This window comes from Henckelia pumila, chromosome 3 (assembly GCF_033568475.1).
Source record: "Henckelia pumila isolate YLH828 chromosome 3, ASM3356847v2, whole genome shotgun sequence".
Classification (NCBI taxonomy): Eukaryota; Viridiplantae; Streptophyta; class Magnoliopsida; order Lamiales; family Gesneriaceae; genus Henckelia; species Henckelia pumila.
The window spans coordinates 20,287,874-20,306,350 of NC_133122.1; the positions used below are offsets into that span (position 1 = coordinate 20,287,874).

General features: G+C 32.1%; 1 protein-coding gene across 1 annotated transcript; it reads right to left on the bottom strand.

Moving 5' to 3' along the window:
* Window positions 1–6,321: 6,321 nt before the first annotated feature.
* LOC140892478 (histone H4) lies at window positions 6,322–6,858 on the bottom strand. Its single transcript, XM_073301379.1, has one exon. The coding sequence runs from the start codon at window positions 6,799–6,801 to the stop codon at window positions 6,490–6,492; it is 312 nt and encodes a 103-aa protein (XP_073157480.1). The 5' UTR covers window positions 6,802–6,858; the 3' UTR covers window positions 6,322–6,489.
* Between the last annotated feature and the right edge of the window lie 11,619 nt (window positions 6,859–18,477).

Here is an 18,477-nt window from a genome sequence, read left to right on the forward strand (position 1 = left end):
TACATTTATATATACAAAACTCGGAAATGAAATGAAATTATTATTACTTTGAATTCAACAAATGTGTTATTGGGGCAAACGTGTGAACAATCATGCGCTGGTTGGCTTTGTGTGCGTGCATTGGGTGTAGTTTGGTGGACCCGCCAGTGGTTGTATCATCAATTCGTGTTCCCCATCTTTTTAAAAATATATATATAATATTTAGTTTTATGAAAAATTAAAATTTATATTTAACCTCTTTTATTTGAAAAATAAAGCAATGATTTTAATAAAATTAGTATTTTCTTTTGCAAGTAGTAAAATTAGTGTTTGTGACAGTGATGCATAAATATTTTAAAAAGATTTTATCTTGAATATTCATAATATGACTAATAATGATAATCATATATTATTACTAAAATAAAAATAGAGATGATGTAATATACTAAAAAATTTCCTTTAAAATACAGTTTTCTTAATCGTTGTTATTTAAAAATATGTCTCTTATGGAACAATCTCGATTCGACCAAGTTCATATATAGAGAGAAAAGTTATAATTTCATAAAACCGAACGTAAACACAATACTATAAAAGTTGTTTGTATTTTATTTATACCGAAAAATACATAGTTAATTGAAAATGCAAAGAAATGGTCATCGAAATTAAGCATCCTATGCTTACGAATAATTCATACCTTGACCATTCAAACTACTAATCATAAAATCCATACAATATGGTCCCATTTACCTTTTTTCTTTTTCCTTTTTTCCCTTTTCTCTTTCAATACCATACTTGGAACAATTTACGTCTAATTTTATGGTCCAGGCAACGATATATAATAGGTAGTATCTGAGAGTGTTTAAAATTGTATTTTTTAAAAAAAACTTATAATCAATTTTTTAAGCATTTTCAGACTCTATCATAATGTTGATGAACTTCATTTTTATACCTCTTCAAAAAAAAAACTTCATTTTTATACCTTTTTTTTTTCAACATAACATGAAAATAATAATTGAATAACGAAAAATAAATCGTTTTGTTAATTTCAGAGGGAAGCTCACAGTATCTAAAAAATTAATTTTTTTTAAGTGATAAAAATATGGTTTTATAGTGGAACTTCAGGACTAAGGCAACAAGTGGAACATAAATAGTGGCACAAATTGTTACTTTTCTTGATGGGATTTACAGTCATGTTGGAGCCATCACTTGTTTATGGGAAATGCGAAGCTTTGTCTCCCGTTGCCCTTTGATTTTTTTCCATATTTATAATAAAATATATATTTTTTTTAAAAAAAGTAAATTTATATTTTCTTTACACTTGTTATGTACGTAGTGAGTGATTGACTGATTTCACATCACCAATAATTTATATGATTTTCTGAAGTGTTTACTATGTTTCAGAATATACTATATGGTATGTTGGACTAGAAATGTTTATATAGCAACATAGCTTTCAAATAGATAGTAAAAATAGATTTTTTCGCAAAAAAATTAATGAAAATATTTCATTGAAATTTTATGAGACGGATATTTTACAGGATTCGAACCATAAAAAAATATCATTTTTCAATCTATTCGACTTTTCTCATAGGAGACTCGCCTAAATTTTTTTAATAATGACTGGCCTTATATTTTATATAATTATTATAATATTCATTAAGTGAATCCAACATAAGCGTTATTTATCGTCCTTATATTTCCCAAAATAATTGTATTTCTAGAATAAGCGTTATTTAATTTTTACTTAATCATTTTACCTCCACTTTATTTATCGTCTTTATCTCTTTCATGCTACTCTCTCATTATAGTTTTGTAGTGGTGATTTAAATTTTACTCAAGTAACTTTCATAATTTTAGTATCCTTCTTTTATTTTGTTTGTTGAATTCGCACTATATGTATGCCCATTTTCTAAGTTACATTTTTTTTTAAGTATTTGATTCTTCAATTTTTAACAATAACAGCAAATAAATTAAATTACTAAGAACTTCGAAACTATATATTTTCATCGAATTTCTCCAGTCAAATTAAGTAGCAATTTATATAATTAACTGTAAAATTAATGATTTTACTATATCTGTATGTATCTAATCATTTGAAATTAATCTTAAATTTAACTCCAATTACTTAATTAACTCGAATTTACTAACTTCATATACATATATTTAGGTTTCAAATAAATTTTCCAACAGAGTTAGTGAGCTAAATGGGCCATCCATTAAGTAAAGCCATGAAAAAGATAATGTATAATTTATCCCAAAAAAAAAGTGTGATAATAAATAAATAAATAAAAGAAAAAGGCAAGCCACTTGTGTCTGAACAAGGACACCATTAAAGTAATTAATTAACTAAATTATGTGGAAGAAATCTTTTGCTCAGAGAAGAAGATCTTTCTTAGGACTGCAGATTATAGTTATTTAATTCATAATAATAATAATAATGGTAATAATAATTTATTAAAGTTGAGGATAATTATTGAATATAACTAATTCATGTGCCTCTTGTTTGGAGTGGAGGGAACAATGCATACAAACACTTAATTAAAGGGGCTCCGCACCTCTTATGTACTTTAAGTCTTTAATCATCGTACTAACCTTTTTAATAAAATAAATAAATCAAAAATAAATTATAAGGGTTATTATTGCTTTTATTATTTTGTTCTTAATATTTATAACAATCTTACTTGATTTAAAAATTAATTTAATATCGTGTAAATAGTTGGAAACAAATTCTTTAGTAGCATATATATCATTCGGAATAATTTTTTCGGTATATATGTCATAAAATTAATCTGTGTGACCGTGAAAAAAAAAATTTTGTTATACATTTTGGTTCGATTATATCATTCTCTCATATCGACGTCACTTGTATATTTCACCCATATTAATCAGTCATTTCATGTTATTATACATATTTTTATTATTATATAATATTATATATTGCTATCATGTTACGAGACTGTAACCATAAAAGACGGTCTTCTGTTCTTATTTCGGCCGTGGTGTTAAAATTGTTGTATTAAAAAAATATTAGTGTGTTTTTCAACAGAAAATTTTTAAATATTTTAAAAGGAATGTGACGATTCTTTGTTGAAAATTGAAAAGGAGTCATGGAAAATAAAAAAAAAATAGGCCAACATAATTGGAAATGACATGTTGTAGGAGCCACAGAGAAGTGATACCTTTTTCGGATTAGAATTCAACATTAAGTTGGCTCGATATGATATTTTTATTTTTTTCAAAAATGATATTCAAAAAATTTAAATTGCTTTTATTTATTTTAAAATGATTTTTTTAAAAAAAATTAGTCTAGATATGATATTCGAGACGCATTTATAATAAAAATTATAACAAAATATATGATACCCCAACCAAAAAAAAAAAATCATTTCTCCATCATATGGTAATAATTTTAAAATGCATCTTGGGGGGCCAATGGTGTGCTTGTGCCACTATCCCACGCTGGAGCGTATTGGGTGTACATAACATCAATAATATGCACGCCTGGGCGTGGAGTCGAGGACTTAGTGGGGTGGTATATAAAATTAGGGAATGGAAAATTGAAGTTAAATTCAAGTTAAAGAATCCTGAATTCGAGCTTCAGCTTCATTATCATAATATTCATTATAATTACTAATTAGTATAACTATATTGTAAAATACTGTTTGGTATCATGGATGGGATGTACGATAGATGAATAAAAACATGATGAGATGTAAAACATAGATATGAATAATATGTTGTTTTGTATGTTTTTTATTTTGTAGGATTATTGTGTTTGTTTTTTTAATTACCAGTGTCAATTTCACACAATTTCACTTATACGACACTCATCCTCCACTAATACCATGAGTTAAGAGATATTTGTCATCAAACCTACATCTAATGTTATACCGGGGCATGAGATATCATTGAGTTAACAAAAAAATGAGAGAAACATGGAATGAGTAAAAATTTGGGTCTCATCTCACTTTCATCTCATGTACGATACCTAAAGGTTTTAGATTCTTCTATGTGACAATGAAAATAAATTAAAATATAATGACCGAATTCAATCGCAACCTTATAATTGCATCTTATCGAAAAATATTAGCTATGAAGTAACGAATAACTCAGATTGCTGGTGGAATTTATGAAATAACATACAAAACAAATAATAAATAAATACATAAAACGAATACAAAGAGTGGCCAATAATGCACCGTAAAAAGGGCCTGATGTTCCGCTCTCCTGTCTATTATTTATCATCACTTTCATCTTCTTTCACTTTTCATTACCTCACTAATTCTGTTTAATAAATTATTAAGCAATGTTATAAGCTAATCCCAAATATTGTCACCACCAACACCTGAACGGCGCAACGATTGTCCGCGTGCAGGCTTTTTTAATATCTACAAAAGTTTGGCAAGGAAATTACATTTAAATGGGTCCTTATCGCGCGCATATTTGAACTTGGTGGGACGTAATAGTTTGAAATGATGAAATCTATCTATATTCCACAGAATATGATCGATAATTATATAATTGCCACAGCCAAATATCATTCACAACTCATGTGAAAACACTTCTCTTTCCAAAGCCCAATTCGTTCCTTAGCAGGTGACGAATTGGGTTGCCCATAAATAGGGTAAATACGAAATACCATCCTTGGACGTTGGATATATGGGGAAAATTAGATCAACCGGCCAGTTCTTTCTTCATGTGAGATGTCACGTTCGAGTAGTACCCGATAGTTAGATCAACCCGTCGTCACATGAAAACAGAACTGGTGGTTAATCCTGAAATATAGACACACTATCGGGGATGCCAGCAGCCCAGCATCGACAAAACCGCAGGTATGATTTAGTTTTACAATACATAGATTCCCGAGTTGGCTGGCCTTAAATTGCAAATGAGAGGACAGACAGTTATTGCTATGGCTCTGGCTGGAGCCGCGCCTTCAACCTTCCAAGACCACAAACATAAAGGAACTAAAATATGATGAGCAAATAGCCTTGATAAACAATTAAACACACCCAAATGCCATTTTCACAGGGTGTGATTGAGTATAGAACATGGACACTCTTAACACATGGTGCAGGTATCTTGGATTTGCAGTTGTCAGTATATAAACCTCAGCCCACGCGCTATTTGTAGCTTCAGTAAACCGAGCAACAACACTGTAATAAGCAAGTTGTGGCACACAAACACCGCACCATCGGGTAATATACCTGGGCCACAGATCCACGAAATACCCAAAAAAGAAAAATAAAACACCCAAAATAAAGGACAATACGCGTCCTTCCGTTCAGTATTTCTATGGACAATCGCTGTAATAGCAACACCATATTCAGTTTCAACACTCGAAATAATTAGAATCATAGTGCAGACAAGAAGCAACCAAGTTCCCACAGACACATTTCATCAGGAAAACAGAACATGTTCATAACCCTAGGAGACGAACTCCCTATTCATCAAACAGACAACTCAATGTTAAAAATAAGAAAGCAACCACATGAGCATTCAGAACCCGGCACCAAATTCATTCTGCGAGGTTTTTGTCGAATTGGGAATTAGCAAAATAACGGAAATATGGAAGTTGGAACATCAGATTAGAGTGATTCAGACACAAAGCAATACCATATAGACCACAAAACCCAGATGACTAATACACTAATTACCCTGTTAAATTTGGTTTACATTAAATACAAGTGAAATAATTAGGACAATTACAGTAGGAAGATCTTATACTCAAATCATATGAAAGCAGTTTCACAACCTTGTGTGAGAACAAAACAACTTCCATGGGATATTTCACGGTGTCTGAATTATTTATTGGATTAAAGCCAATGATACTAAGACGAAAATGGAAGAGCTAGAGAATCTTGACGGGCAGAAATAAACAAATGCAATCTTGGAGCTGAAATGAACATTAGTGCAAATTAAGTAATTCGTAGTACCGAAAGTATCTTTATCCCTTGGGTTCCCTACCTACCTAGAAACCTCCCTTCTCCCTGTAGACTACTGCAGTGTACTGATTAAAGCAAAATAATATAAATTCAACAATTACAACAACAGAAACAGAATCTAATTGAAGTTTTTTTGAAAAAAATGAAACTGAAATATAGCTAATTCAAGACAAAGCAAGCGCATTCATAGAGTTGGATATGGAAAATGAACCCAAGTTTTACCCCAGCTAGCTTTTGCTGTTTCAACTAGTTGATTGGAAGACGCAAGTTCATCTGTAGATCAAAATAATATAATCCCATATTTTCCATAATAGCATTTCAGCCTGATCGTCATGATTAATCTAAAATAATCAAAATCATACGTCAATTTGAATTTAATCAAAGGGAAAAAACAGAATGAGATTCAGAAAATCCATTTCATTGCACAAAACGAAAATGATCCGAATACACATTCATCACTAACAGAACACTATTCCAATAGGTAACAATTTGCATCCTGCACACCTTAATCAAGCTCGACCCTATCGAAAATAGCATTTATACAAACTTCCTAAACCCAAGATCCTTAACCACCGAATCCATACAGAGTACGGCCCTGCCTCTTCAAAGCATAAACGACATCCATGGCGGTGACGGTCTTGCGGCGAGCGTGCTCGGTGTATGTCACAGCGTCACGAATGACATTCTCCAAGAAGATCTTGAGGACTCCACGCGTCTCCTCGTAGATAAGCCCACTGATACGCTTGACGCCGCCTCTACGGGCCAGTCGGCGAATCGCCGGCTTGGTGATGCCCTGGATGTTGTCTCTCAGAACCTTCCGATGCCTCTTCGCTCCGCCCTTTCCCAAACCCTTGCCGCCCTTGCCACGCCCAGACATTTTGCGAATTTACTGTTGCTTTTGAATCGTATATCTGATAAATTTCTGTGAACTTGTGGATTTCGGAGGTGGGAACGAGGTTATATAGAGAGGGAGGGTCCGAGGTCCTTGGATGTGCGAGGTACGTTGGATTTGCCTTCAATCGACGGTTGCAGATGTGATCCGCGTTTTTTATTTTATGCTGCCTGGGCCGTCGATAAAGGCAGATCGATGGATGAAATTTGTTTGACGATTAAATACACGGATCGTGGTTTTGTCGTGACAGAATAAGCGTGTCCAGTTTAAGGACTTGTTTATTTTATTTTTTTTAAGTTGTTTCAAATATTCAAGTTAATTTGTTTGTTTTATCAATTTATGTTTTTATTTTTATACCAACACCAAATTGAATAAGCTTTTGAATTTATCTATAGAGAGTATTTATTTGGTTTGAGTGATATGATAAATAAAACATAGATAAGTAATATAATATAATAAATAAAAAATTATAGTTAATACAGTATTTGATTTGATTGATTGATTATAGTTTATTTGATTTGATTTATTAAATTTTATATAAAAATGATAAATTATTATTTTGTTTTTTTAATAATAAATAAAATATGAATAATATTATTTATAAGGGGTAATATAGTAATTTAAATTCAATAATTTGATTGATGTATGATAAATAAATAATGATTTGATTGATATAAAATAAATAATTAATAGATTAATAAATAATATGACGAGAAAACTGCAAGATTGGAAAAGATAAATTATAAGGTTAATAATATAGGCTGCCAATCGTAAATTAAATGGGCCTAGCTACTAAGCATATGTTATATGTGTAAAATATAATCATATGTATTACGTATATGTTTTTTTTTTAGAAGACGTATATGTTATTTTTAAATTATTGGTTTGATTATGTTGTATTTTATCTTCATTTCTTTTATTTAATTATAATATTATAATAAATTCAAAAAAAATAATATTATAATATATTTATATATTAAATATGATATAAGATTTCTTAAAATTGTGAGCCCAACTTACAATACAAAAATTATTTTTAACGTACAATAACGGTAACGTATACAATTTTTCACTTTTACTAAAAATATTCAGAGTATTAATACACGACATCATCTTGTAATGTCACGGTTTTGCTATCCAATGTAACTTTTCATACCTTCGGTCCTGTTAAAGGTCGTGCAATCATGTATCTGAAGTTAGCGATAAATAAAGAGAAAATAAGTAGCTATTTATGCGACGTTTTCACGGAGATTTATCTGTCAAACGAGACTTTGTCTATATTTGTAATAAAAAAAATGTTTTTTGGCATAAAAAATAATATTTTTTTATGAGTGATCCAATTAAAAAATTCGTCTAATATAATTTATCCGTGAGACCGTCTTATATTAGATTTTTTTTAAAAAGAATAGAAGTTAAGTTTTTTAGACTTAGCAAGGGAATGAACTTATATATAGTTAACAACCAATAATATATCGTTGTATTTCAATATGAAAAGACAAATATCAATAGTAAGCATATCAACGTGAAATATCTTGTAAAATGAAATGCAACTATTGTTCAGGACTCCGAAGTTATTATCATGGACTAAATAGATTACTGTTATTAATTTCATACTCAACTATGATCCATACAATTGATCATATACATGTCAATGTGATCTCACATTTCCAAACCAAAATCACATCAAAGCAAACATACCAATGATTAAACTTGTTTTTTATTGGACTCAATTTCTAGGAAGAAGGGATGTTGTCCAGTGGACTAGAAATCCGATACATTCGTTATTGTCCGAGCTCCAATCATCCAGTCATTCAATCATTATTTCATTTAGTTAGACAATACTCGATTAGTATTAGTGATTAACCAACAACTATCCACTAATCAAATATCCTGAACAATATGATTGACGAAATGTAAAATGCACGGTAGGATGCAATATTTATCCCTATTATAAAACAAAAGGAGATATATTAAGACTCTTTTGATATTTTAAGCTGATTTTCATTTTTGTCATTTAACTATAAGTGAGAGATAACTTCCATTTATATTTAAAAAAACAACAAGAAGTCTTTTAAAAAAAAACATATAAAAAAATAATGTTTGATACTAAAAAAATATTTTCTATAATCATATATTACATTGTGTGCATGTATTGCATGTGTGTGATCACTAATACATGTAAATAAATCGATGATTTATGAAAGTCTAGAGTAAATTCCATTCAAATGTTAAAAAAATATATAACTGAAGACAATCGGTAATAAACATAACGAGATGAACCTCAAATCAAAAACTTACTGGTATATCTTAATCGATGAAGTCAAGCTAATATAATTTTCTATAGATAAATCTAGTGATTTTACACTAATTAGCACTAATAGTAAATGTTGGAATCTTTTAATTCATTTTTTGACAAAAATGGTATCGGATAGTTTTAATTAAATTCTAACGATCGAGAACGATCAAAATAAAAATCTAAAAATCATCAATTTTTTTTTAAAAAAATTAGTACAAAAATAACCAAAAATTGAAACAGACATGAAACATGTCAGCACGTGTACTACATGCACCATGCTTAGGGATGACAATGAGACGGTTTTGGACGGGTTTGGCTAAATCCAGGACCTGCCCCACGCCACAAAACCATCGGGTCCAATCGGGGTTGGACCCACCAAAAATTATACAATTTTAAGCAGTGTTTTTAGAATCGGACCGGACCGGACCGACCGGTTCGACCGGGAACCGGTTGCTGGTCCGGTCTAGAACTCCTCCAAGAATCGAAAAACCGGTTCAACCATTCAGAACCGGTCAAAACTGTAACGCCCAGAAATTTGTCACGTAAATTCGCATGCATAACTAGGGGATTTTATAATTTTATAATAATGTGAAAATGTGTTAAATTATTTTTATGAGTGATTATTTAAATTAATTGATTTATTTGCATGTTTTAAATATTATTTCGGCATTTAAATCTGTATGATGTGATTTATGAATTTATTTGAGAAAGTTTATTTTATGATCGCGTAGGCAGGACCGTGGACGGACGAGATGTTGATTTCACCCAAAATGTTTTATGAGATTTTTAAGAGCCTTAAAATATTATTTTAAGGTATAATTTGAAGAAAATTATGGTATTTATATATATATTTATTTATGTGCTAGTTTTTACCCAAAATAAGTTATTTTAATTACTTTTATTAACCTTTAAAAATCTCCTATTTTATTATTTCGAGATTATTAAGTTTTTAGCAAATTATCATGTATTTATTTTAAAGTTTAAATTATAGTATTTATCTATCCTAATTATTTATTAACTAATTAACCTAGTTTATCCTAAGATCTTCTACCTTAATCCTCCTACCCATTACCCTACGTAAATTCACCCCTAAGCCGCCTCCAAAAGAAACCTTCAGCCTCCATTCTCACTCACCACACACTTTCACGTAAGTTTGAAGAAAAGTTTGGAGATTCGACGTCTCGATCGTCCCGGTGCGCCGATACGTGTTATTGTCAATTTTTGGATCAAGCAATCATCGAGGCACGTTTGATTCCCTTCTTGAACATCATTTAAATCATATACACTATTTTTCTAACCATGAATGATCTGTTAATGTATGAGTTTTTCAGATTTGCAAGATATTTTTCATAATTCATGCATAACTCACGTTTTTCACGTATGATGGCTCGGTTTGGCATGTTTCTTATCCTTGGACTGATCGAGTCTGCTGCCACTTCGGTCTTGGGTCTAGTAGGGTCCCTTAGGGTCGTTTTGGCATGATGGTTCAGTCCTAAGAGTGGTTGGTCGTGGCTAGAACCCTGCTGGTGCATGGGTGATGGGCTGCACAGATTTTGGAGGATGAAGGGATCGGGTTCAGCATAGGGTAGGCTTTTGGCTGAGCCAAGCTTGGTCCTAAGGTTGCGTTGGGACCCTGGGGTGGTCCAGGTGTCGGAGCTCCGTCCGGTAGTGGCCGGAGCTGGTCAGAAAGTCCACGGTTTGTGAACTGCGCAACCTGCGCGGCAGATCGGGGAGGGAGACTTCGGCTGCTCCATGCAAGGCTTGGGGCTGGGTTAGGCCTAGTCTAGGGTGACCAGCAGGACCCTGGGGAGGTCCTGCCGGCGGCGCTCCGGCCATGGGTTGCCGGAGCTGGGCAGTAGCAAGGAGGAAAGTGCTGCTCACGTGAGTAAGGTAAGGGGTTAGGGTACTGTTTTTGTTTTTTTTTAGGTTTAGGCGGGCCGGGTTCGGGTTTTGGGTCCGAGTTGGGTCTAAAATATGATAGGTCAAATTATTTTGGTCCGAGTCCAGATTATATTATTTGGGCTCGGTTATTTTTTATTTTAATTAATTAATAGTTTAAGTTGATAAATTATGGGTTGGGCTTGATTAATTAATTGGACTAAATTAATGGGCTTTAATAATTATTGAGGTGAGCTCACTAATTTGTCATGGGCCATGTGATCCATGAGAATTATTGGGTCAAGTTGAGTCGGGTTAATAATTTTATCGTTCTAATTTATAGTAATGGTTAGTTAATAATTTTATTAATTTAACTTTAAATTAATAATTTGATGGGCCTAAATTATGTTTTAAGTGAGCCCATTAGTTTTTCATGGGCTTGGAGGCTCATGAAGCTAATTGGGCCAGGTCAGATTGGGCTTTTGGGTTTTTGGGCCAGTCTATGAATTTTTGATTTTAAGTCTAGTGTTCAGCAGCTCGAACAAGTCTTTGAAAAAATAAATGTCCATAAATATATATTTAATTCATGCATGCATTTTTATTAGATATATAAGTATGATTTTTAAAAAAATAAATTAAATATATATTTACGGACAAATTTTCATGAAATAAAGAAATAAATGAGATTTTTTTTAAGTTCATGCATCATGTAATTTTTATGATAAGTTTAAATGTATGTTAAGAAAAATATATTTTTTTATGGAAGTTGAAGTGAAGGTGGAAAGTGATGTAGTTGGAGGCCGGGATACCTGGGCCCGGTGACCTTTCTAATGATGTATAAGTATGATGAGCTTATGGATCCAGCTGAGAGGGCTGGTGAAGTGGCAGCACAGAGGTGGAAACCCCACCGCCGCGTACGTTGGTTTATAGATTGATCAATCGCTCAGTATGATGCCACCGACATGGACACGACCTGTTAAGAACTAAGAAATCATGATAAGTTATTTTATGAGATTTATTAAGTATGATGATACATGTTTAGCATTATGATAAATCAGTATAATTATTTTATTTTATTTTAAGATCATGCACGTATATTTATATTCACGTATTTTATATGATGTGTGCTTGTGTGTGGTTTCATTTTGTTATGTAAGGATAGAACGTGCTGAGCCTCTAGGCTCACTAGATTTAAATGGTGCAGGTGAGCAGAATGTTAATGAAGTTAATGTGTTCCCGACTGGCGGTGAGGGCATATGAGTATCCAGGCGGCTAGAACCCGTGACCATTGCTCTAAGATGAATTTTATGTTGAGACTAGAACATTTATTTCCGCATATGTTTTATTATTATAGATTTTTCAGTATATGCATGAATTTTAGATTTAAGTATTTATTTTCTAAGTTTTCCTGAATTTTTGTGAAAGAAATATTATTTAGGAATTTTATTATGGCATTCTTATAAATTATTATTTAGTAATTAATTTTAAGTATTTGATTGCATGCGTGTACTTTTATTGTATCCTTTGTGTATTTGTATTTTAAATTAAGTAAAGTTATTTTTATGTATGATATATATATGTATGGACATATATATATATTTATATTCATTATTTTATTATCAGAGAGTTTTGTAAAAAAAAAAAAAAAAAATTCAGTAGGAGTTTTAGGATGTTTCAAAAACTGTGAAGCCCAAAGAAAATTGCATGGATTTATGCATGTAAGCAGCCACAATTTTGAAATTGATGCATCATATTTGTTTAGAATTTGAAAGGGAATTGAAAGGCCAACATCAATGGGCTTTTTTTTATTTTTACTGTAAATTAAAAAATAAATTTCAAAAATACCGTGAATTTAAAAAAATTTCAAAAATACCGTAAAACTCCAAATCTGACAGCGGATGCTCAGGTGTACGTGGCGGAGTCCGCTAACACTTGGAGCGGATGCTGCTAGCGTGGCACGCCCCCGTATGCCATTAATTTTGTTGCGCCCCACCCACCTCCAATAATTCATGTTTTTTGTTGCGCCCACCCAGTGAATTCAATAATTCATTTTCTTCCTCCATTGTCTCTACGGCATTTCTTTTCTTCTCAATTTTAGTTTCTTTGACCGTAGATTTTTCCGTCATCGTTCGTCCAATTGCAAATCCGAGAGTACTTTCGGAATCCTTGCAACAAGATTTTTTTTTTACACCAATTTTTCGAGTTTTCTTCGCCCTCTCGGAAACATCGTCCGACCAACCGTGTTTTTTTTCATCGTCGTTCATCGCCGCCGATCGTTGTTCAAGCTAGAAAGAAGATATTTAGGTTTGTTGGAGCTCTATTTCAAAATTTGAAGGTAAATTCGAGAGTAGGGTTTTGAAATTTGGGTGTTTTGGTTTAATTGAGTTACTATAATTGAAATATGTTTAATTGTTGCTTGTAGGTACTAAAAAAAAAAAGTCATTCGAAGGTATGAATTATTTTTCAGAATTTTTTTAAGCATTATTTTGAATTTTAAGTTTATTTTAATAATATGTTTTAGTATATATTTCAAATTTCTTCTTTTTTATAATTAAATATATTATATTAATATAATAAAAATTAAATGTATTAATAATAAAAAAAAAAGTCATTCGAAGGTATGGATTATTTTTCAGAATTTTTTTAAGCATTATTTTGAATTTTAAGTTTATTTTAATAATATGTTTTAGTATATATTTCAAATTTCTTCTTTTTTATAATTAAATATATTATATTAATATAATAAAAATTAAATGTATTAATAATAAAGAATAGTTATGTTACGTGTTGTTATTATTTTAATCTTATAATATATATAAATATAGAATTATATATATATATATATATATATATATACAATTTTGCTATCCTGCCCACCCACCGTGCCCACCTAATGTGCCCACCATGAGGTGGCACTCAACTATTGGACGCACAATTCATCACATCCAATAGTTGAGTGCCACATCATGGTGGGCACATTAGGTGGGCACGGTGGGTGGGCAGGATAGCAAAATTGTGCGTCCAATAGTTGAGTGTCACCTCATGGTGGGCACATTAGGTGGGCACGGTGGGTGGGCAGGATAGCAAAACTCATATATATAAAACGTTATTGTTATTATATTAGATATATATGAATATATATTATCTTATTATTGATATACTATATAAATATAGAATATATATTATTAGATTGAAATATATATTGTTATTATATAAGATATATATGCATATATATTACCTTATTATTGATATACTATATAAATATAGAATATATATTATTATATTGAAATATATATATATATATCAATATAATAATATAAAGAATAGTTATGTTACGTGTTGTTATTATTTTAATCTTATAATATATATAAATATAGAATTATATATATATATATATATATATATATAAAACGTTATTGTTATTATCTTAGATATATATGAATATATATTATCTTATTATTGATATACTATATAAATATAGAATATATATTGTTATTATATAAGATATATATGCATATATATTACCTTATTATTGATATACTATATAAATATAGAATATATATTATTATATTGAAATATATATATATATATATTTCAATATAATAATATATATTCTATATTTATATAGTATATCAATAATAAGGTAATATATATTTTGTTATTTTGTAATTTTATAATATGTATTTATTGGTTTGCATTATATAATTGTTAGTATATTTGTCAGGATGACAACAAATCGAGGGCCAATAGATTCCAGTGTGCTATATTTACAAGCAACACATATGTCGTCAGAAGTTTCCACAAAAACAATTGATGACATAGTTCGAGTCAAACGATCCGATAATTTGATTTAGCAGTTATTTAATGATCATGGTCTACACAGTCGTGTGATTGCATATTTAAATAACATGGGGTTTTATGGTGTTTTGCTGTATGGATCTCGACAATATGATAATCATTTAATTACTGCTTTGGTTGAACGATGGCGACGTGAAACACATACCTTTCATTTTAGATGTGGTGAAGCAACCATCACTTTACAGGATATTTCCATTATTTGGAGTCTGCCTATTGATGGTGAGCCTGTAATTGGTATAGATGTTTCACATAGAGTTGAAGAGTGGCAGCATATATGTTTGAATTTATTGGGATTTACGCCACTTAGGTCGCATTTCAAAGGTGGCCACTTATCGATGACCGCTTTATATGAGCATTGCATGGTTGCACATATCGATGATAATAGTCCAGAAATAGATGTCGTAAAATATACCCGTTGTGTAGCATTAATGATTATTGGAGGAATCATGGTTCCAGATTATCAAAGAGGATCTGTTAGATTGATTTTTTTGCAACTACTTCGGGATATTGAACGCATCATATCTTATAGTTGGGGAAGTGCAGTTTTGGCATTCCTATATCGTGAGTTATGCAATGCAACACGGATAAGAAAAGCTATAATATCCGGGCCTTTATTTATCTTACAGGTATAAATTTTGAAGTTCATCTAATATCACATTATAATAATTTCTAATTTAATTTATTACTGATGGCAGGTATGTGCATGGAGCAGGATTACATTTGTTAATCTTGATATGAATGGATTATCTCTTATTGTGCGCCAAAATGAATTGGAGGAAAATATTTCATATGCTCCTTATGGTGCAAGGTAATATTTGAAAAATATTAGCATTGTATAAATTACAAATTCATTTTATAATAATTTTAATAATTTTTTTTTATTGTAGGTGGTCAAATGTGTTTAGTTTTAGTTACACTCATTCACCAACACATGCTGTTAGAATTATAAGAGATTGCTTCGATCGTATGACTAATGTCGAGGTGTGTTATTGGATTATTGAAACTTTTCAACAATTATATTAATTTATATTTATTAATTAAAAATGATTTTATTATTATTATGCAGTTTAACTGGATAGTTTACAACAAAAAAGATGCTGATGTTAAAGCGATCATTAGTACATACGATAATAGAATCTGGCGATGTGTTTGTCCTCTGATTTGTTTTGATATTGTGGAGATGCATCGTCCTGACCGGGTCTTGAGGCAGTTCAAAATGCGACAATCTATTCCTAGGCCTGCAGTTGACAACGATAACCTACACAATGTTAATAGAACAGGTCATCGCAACACTGATTGGAAAGAGTATCATAAAGATGCAATTATTCTTTGGAATGGAAAATTGAGTAATGTTGCCCGAGGCGAACGCCACGAAAGATCTAGGCAAGTCTATGATGATTACTTTCCATGGTTTGATCGCATTACTGTACGATTTATATCTCCTGCAGTAACTGGGCTTGGTTTTAGGCCATATCAATCGAATTTAGATATTGGCGGACACAATAATATTCCACAAAATTTTGGTGTGCCATCCCCTGATTCGCATCAGTCATCATCGGGGTTTGTTCCTCCTCGGCCATCTGGTGAGTTTTACAACGCGGGTCCATCTGGTGGGTTCTACAATGCGGGTCCATCTGGTGGGTTCTACAACGCAGGGCCATCTAGTGGGTTGTACAATACCGGACCATTCGGTGGATTTTACAGTGCAGGACCATCTGGTTCATATGTTGATGCCGATTATCATACTCCATTTTGTGAAAATATCCAAAGTTTTACAGATCTTCTTAATGCTGGTCAACACAATACTCTGGCTCCTGAAAGAAACGTTTCGTCACCTGTAATATTCCCTAGTTATTCAGATGAGCAACAAGAGAGGAGTGAAGAAATTGTTGATGCTCCTGCTGTGCGTAGAGGACAACGTAGACGTAGACCACCTGCTTGTGGTACCGGTGGTCATTTGTATAACTGCAATTGTCATGAACAATCATGATATATATTTTTTGTTTTATAGTAATTGATAATTAGTTATGCATGTGATTTTTGTTTTTTTTCTTTTCGTATGAGTTTTGTTTAATTACACCACAATTATTTTAAATACTTTATTAAGTTGATTCAAGCCAATATGAAGAAAAATGCTAGTAGTGTAATAGATAAATGCATTTAAACCAATATCAAATATGCTACAATTTTTCTTCACGCAATCTATTGTCCACGTTCATCTGATGCTCCTGAAATACAAAAAATAAACATATACAATTTAAAATATATTACACAATATATTTTTAGCAACAAATTAGATTTCCAAAGATTATACCTGTTCGTTCTTCGTTGTTGTCTCTCTCTTGCTACCGGCCTGTCCATCTCGTTTCTTAGTCGAGTCGTTGTATCCCTACCTGCTCTTCTTCTTTCACGTCTAACTGGGTTGTGTTGCAATTCAAAGGTAGAACGATCCCAATATCTTTCATATGCAAGAGGTTCAAATCTTCCTTCATACGTTGCGAGGTACTCCGATATATTGTACCATGGTTGCACAAGTGTCGTGGGATCTAACGAGTGCCATTTAGCGGTGCAAATAGCATGAGAACACGGGATGCCGAAAATTGTCCATTTACCACATGAACAATCTGTTGTTGATATTCTCACCACTTGCATGTGTTGGCCGCGACTTGGCCTTCCTCCGGTCGCAACCTGAGCAGTTTGTGATCGTACATCATATTTAACAACACGATGTTCACTAGATTTCTTCGCCCATTCCTCATACTTTCGCCGTGCATAATCCGACCACAGTTGATTTTCTTAAACCATACGTTGACCTTTCGTCACACGTTCAATGAAGTATTGAACACATCTCAGAAGGGTCAAGTGTACTATTGCAGATATAGGCAGTCTACGAGCTCCCTTCAACACACTGTTTAAGCACTCGGACATGTTGGTCGTCATCACTCCACGACGCCAACCTCCGTCATGGGCCATACTCCATTTTTCCTTTGATATTCCATCCAAATATCTGTGTGCCAAAATATTTTTGTTCTTAATTGCCTCCATTGTTGTATCAAATTTACAAATTTGATGTTGGCTCCCTGCTTCCCAGCATAAATCTTTCAAATGCACATCTTTGAACCTGGAATTAAAATTTGAGCACACGTGCCGCAAACAAAAACGATGCACACCTTGTGGAGGTTTGAAATAGGGTATATCTTCAACGGCTCGCACGATTCCCTTGTGCCTATCAGATATTAGACACACACCATTTTTGCCACATACAACATGCCGACCAACATTTTCCAAAAACCATTTTCAGGAATCAGACGTTTCTTCATCCACAATTGCAAAAGCCAATGGTAGAACTTGATTGTTAGCATCCAGAGTGACAGCGATCAACATTTTGTGTTTGTACTTTATGTACAAATGTGTACCGTCGACACTAATAATTTTTCGACAGTGTCGAAATCCATTAGTACACGGCTTGAACGCCCAAAAACAATAGTTCAATGTTTTTATTTCTTCATTGTTTCTGAGATGATTTCAGTCGACAATTGTTCCCAGATTGAATTTGCAAAGAGCACACATATATTTCGGTAGTAATTGAACAGAGCTCTCCCAAGTTCCATAAACAATTTCCACTGCAC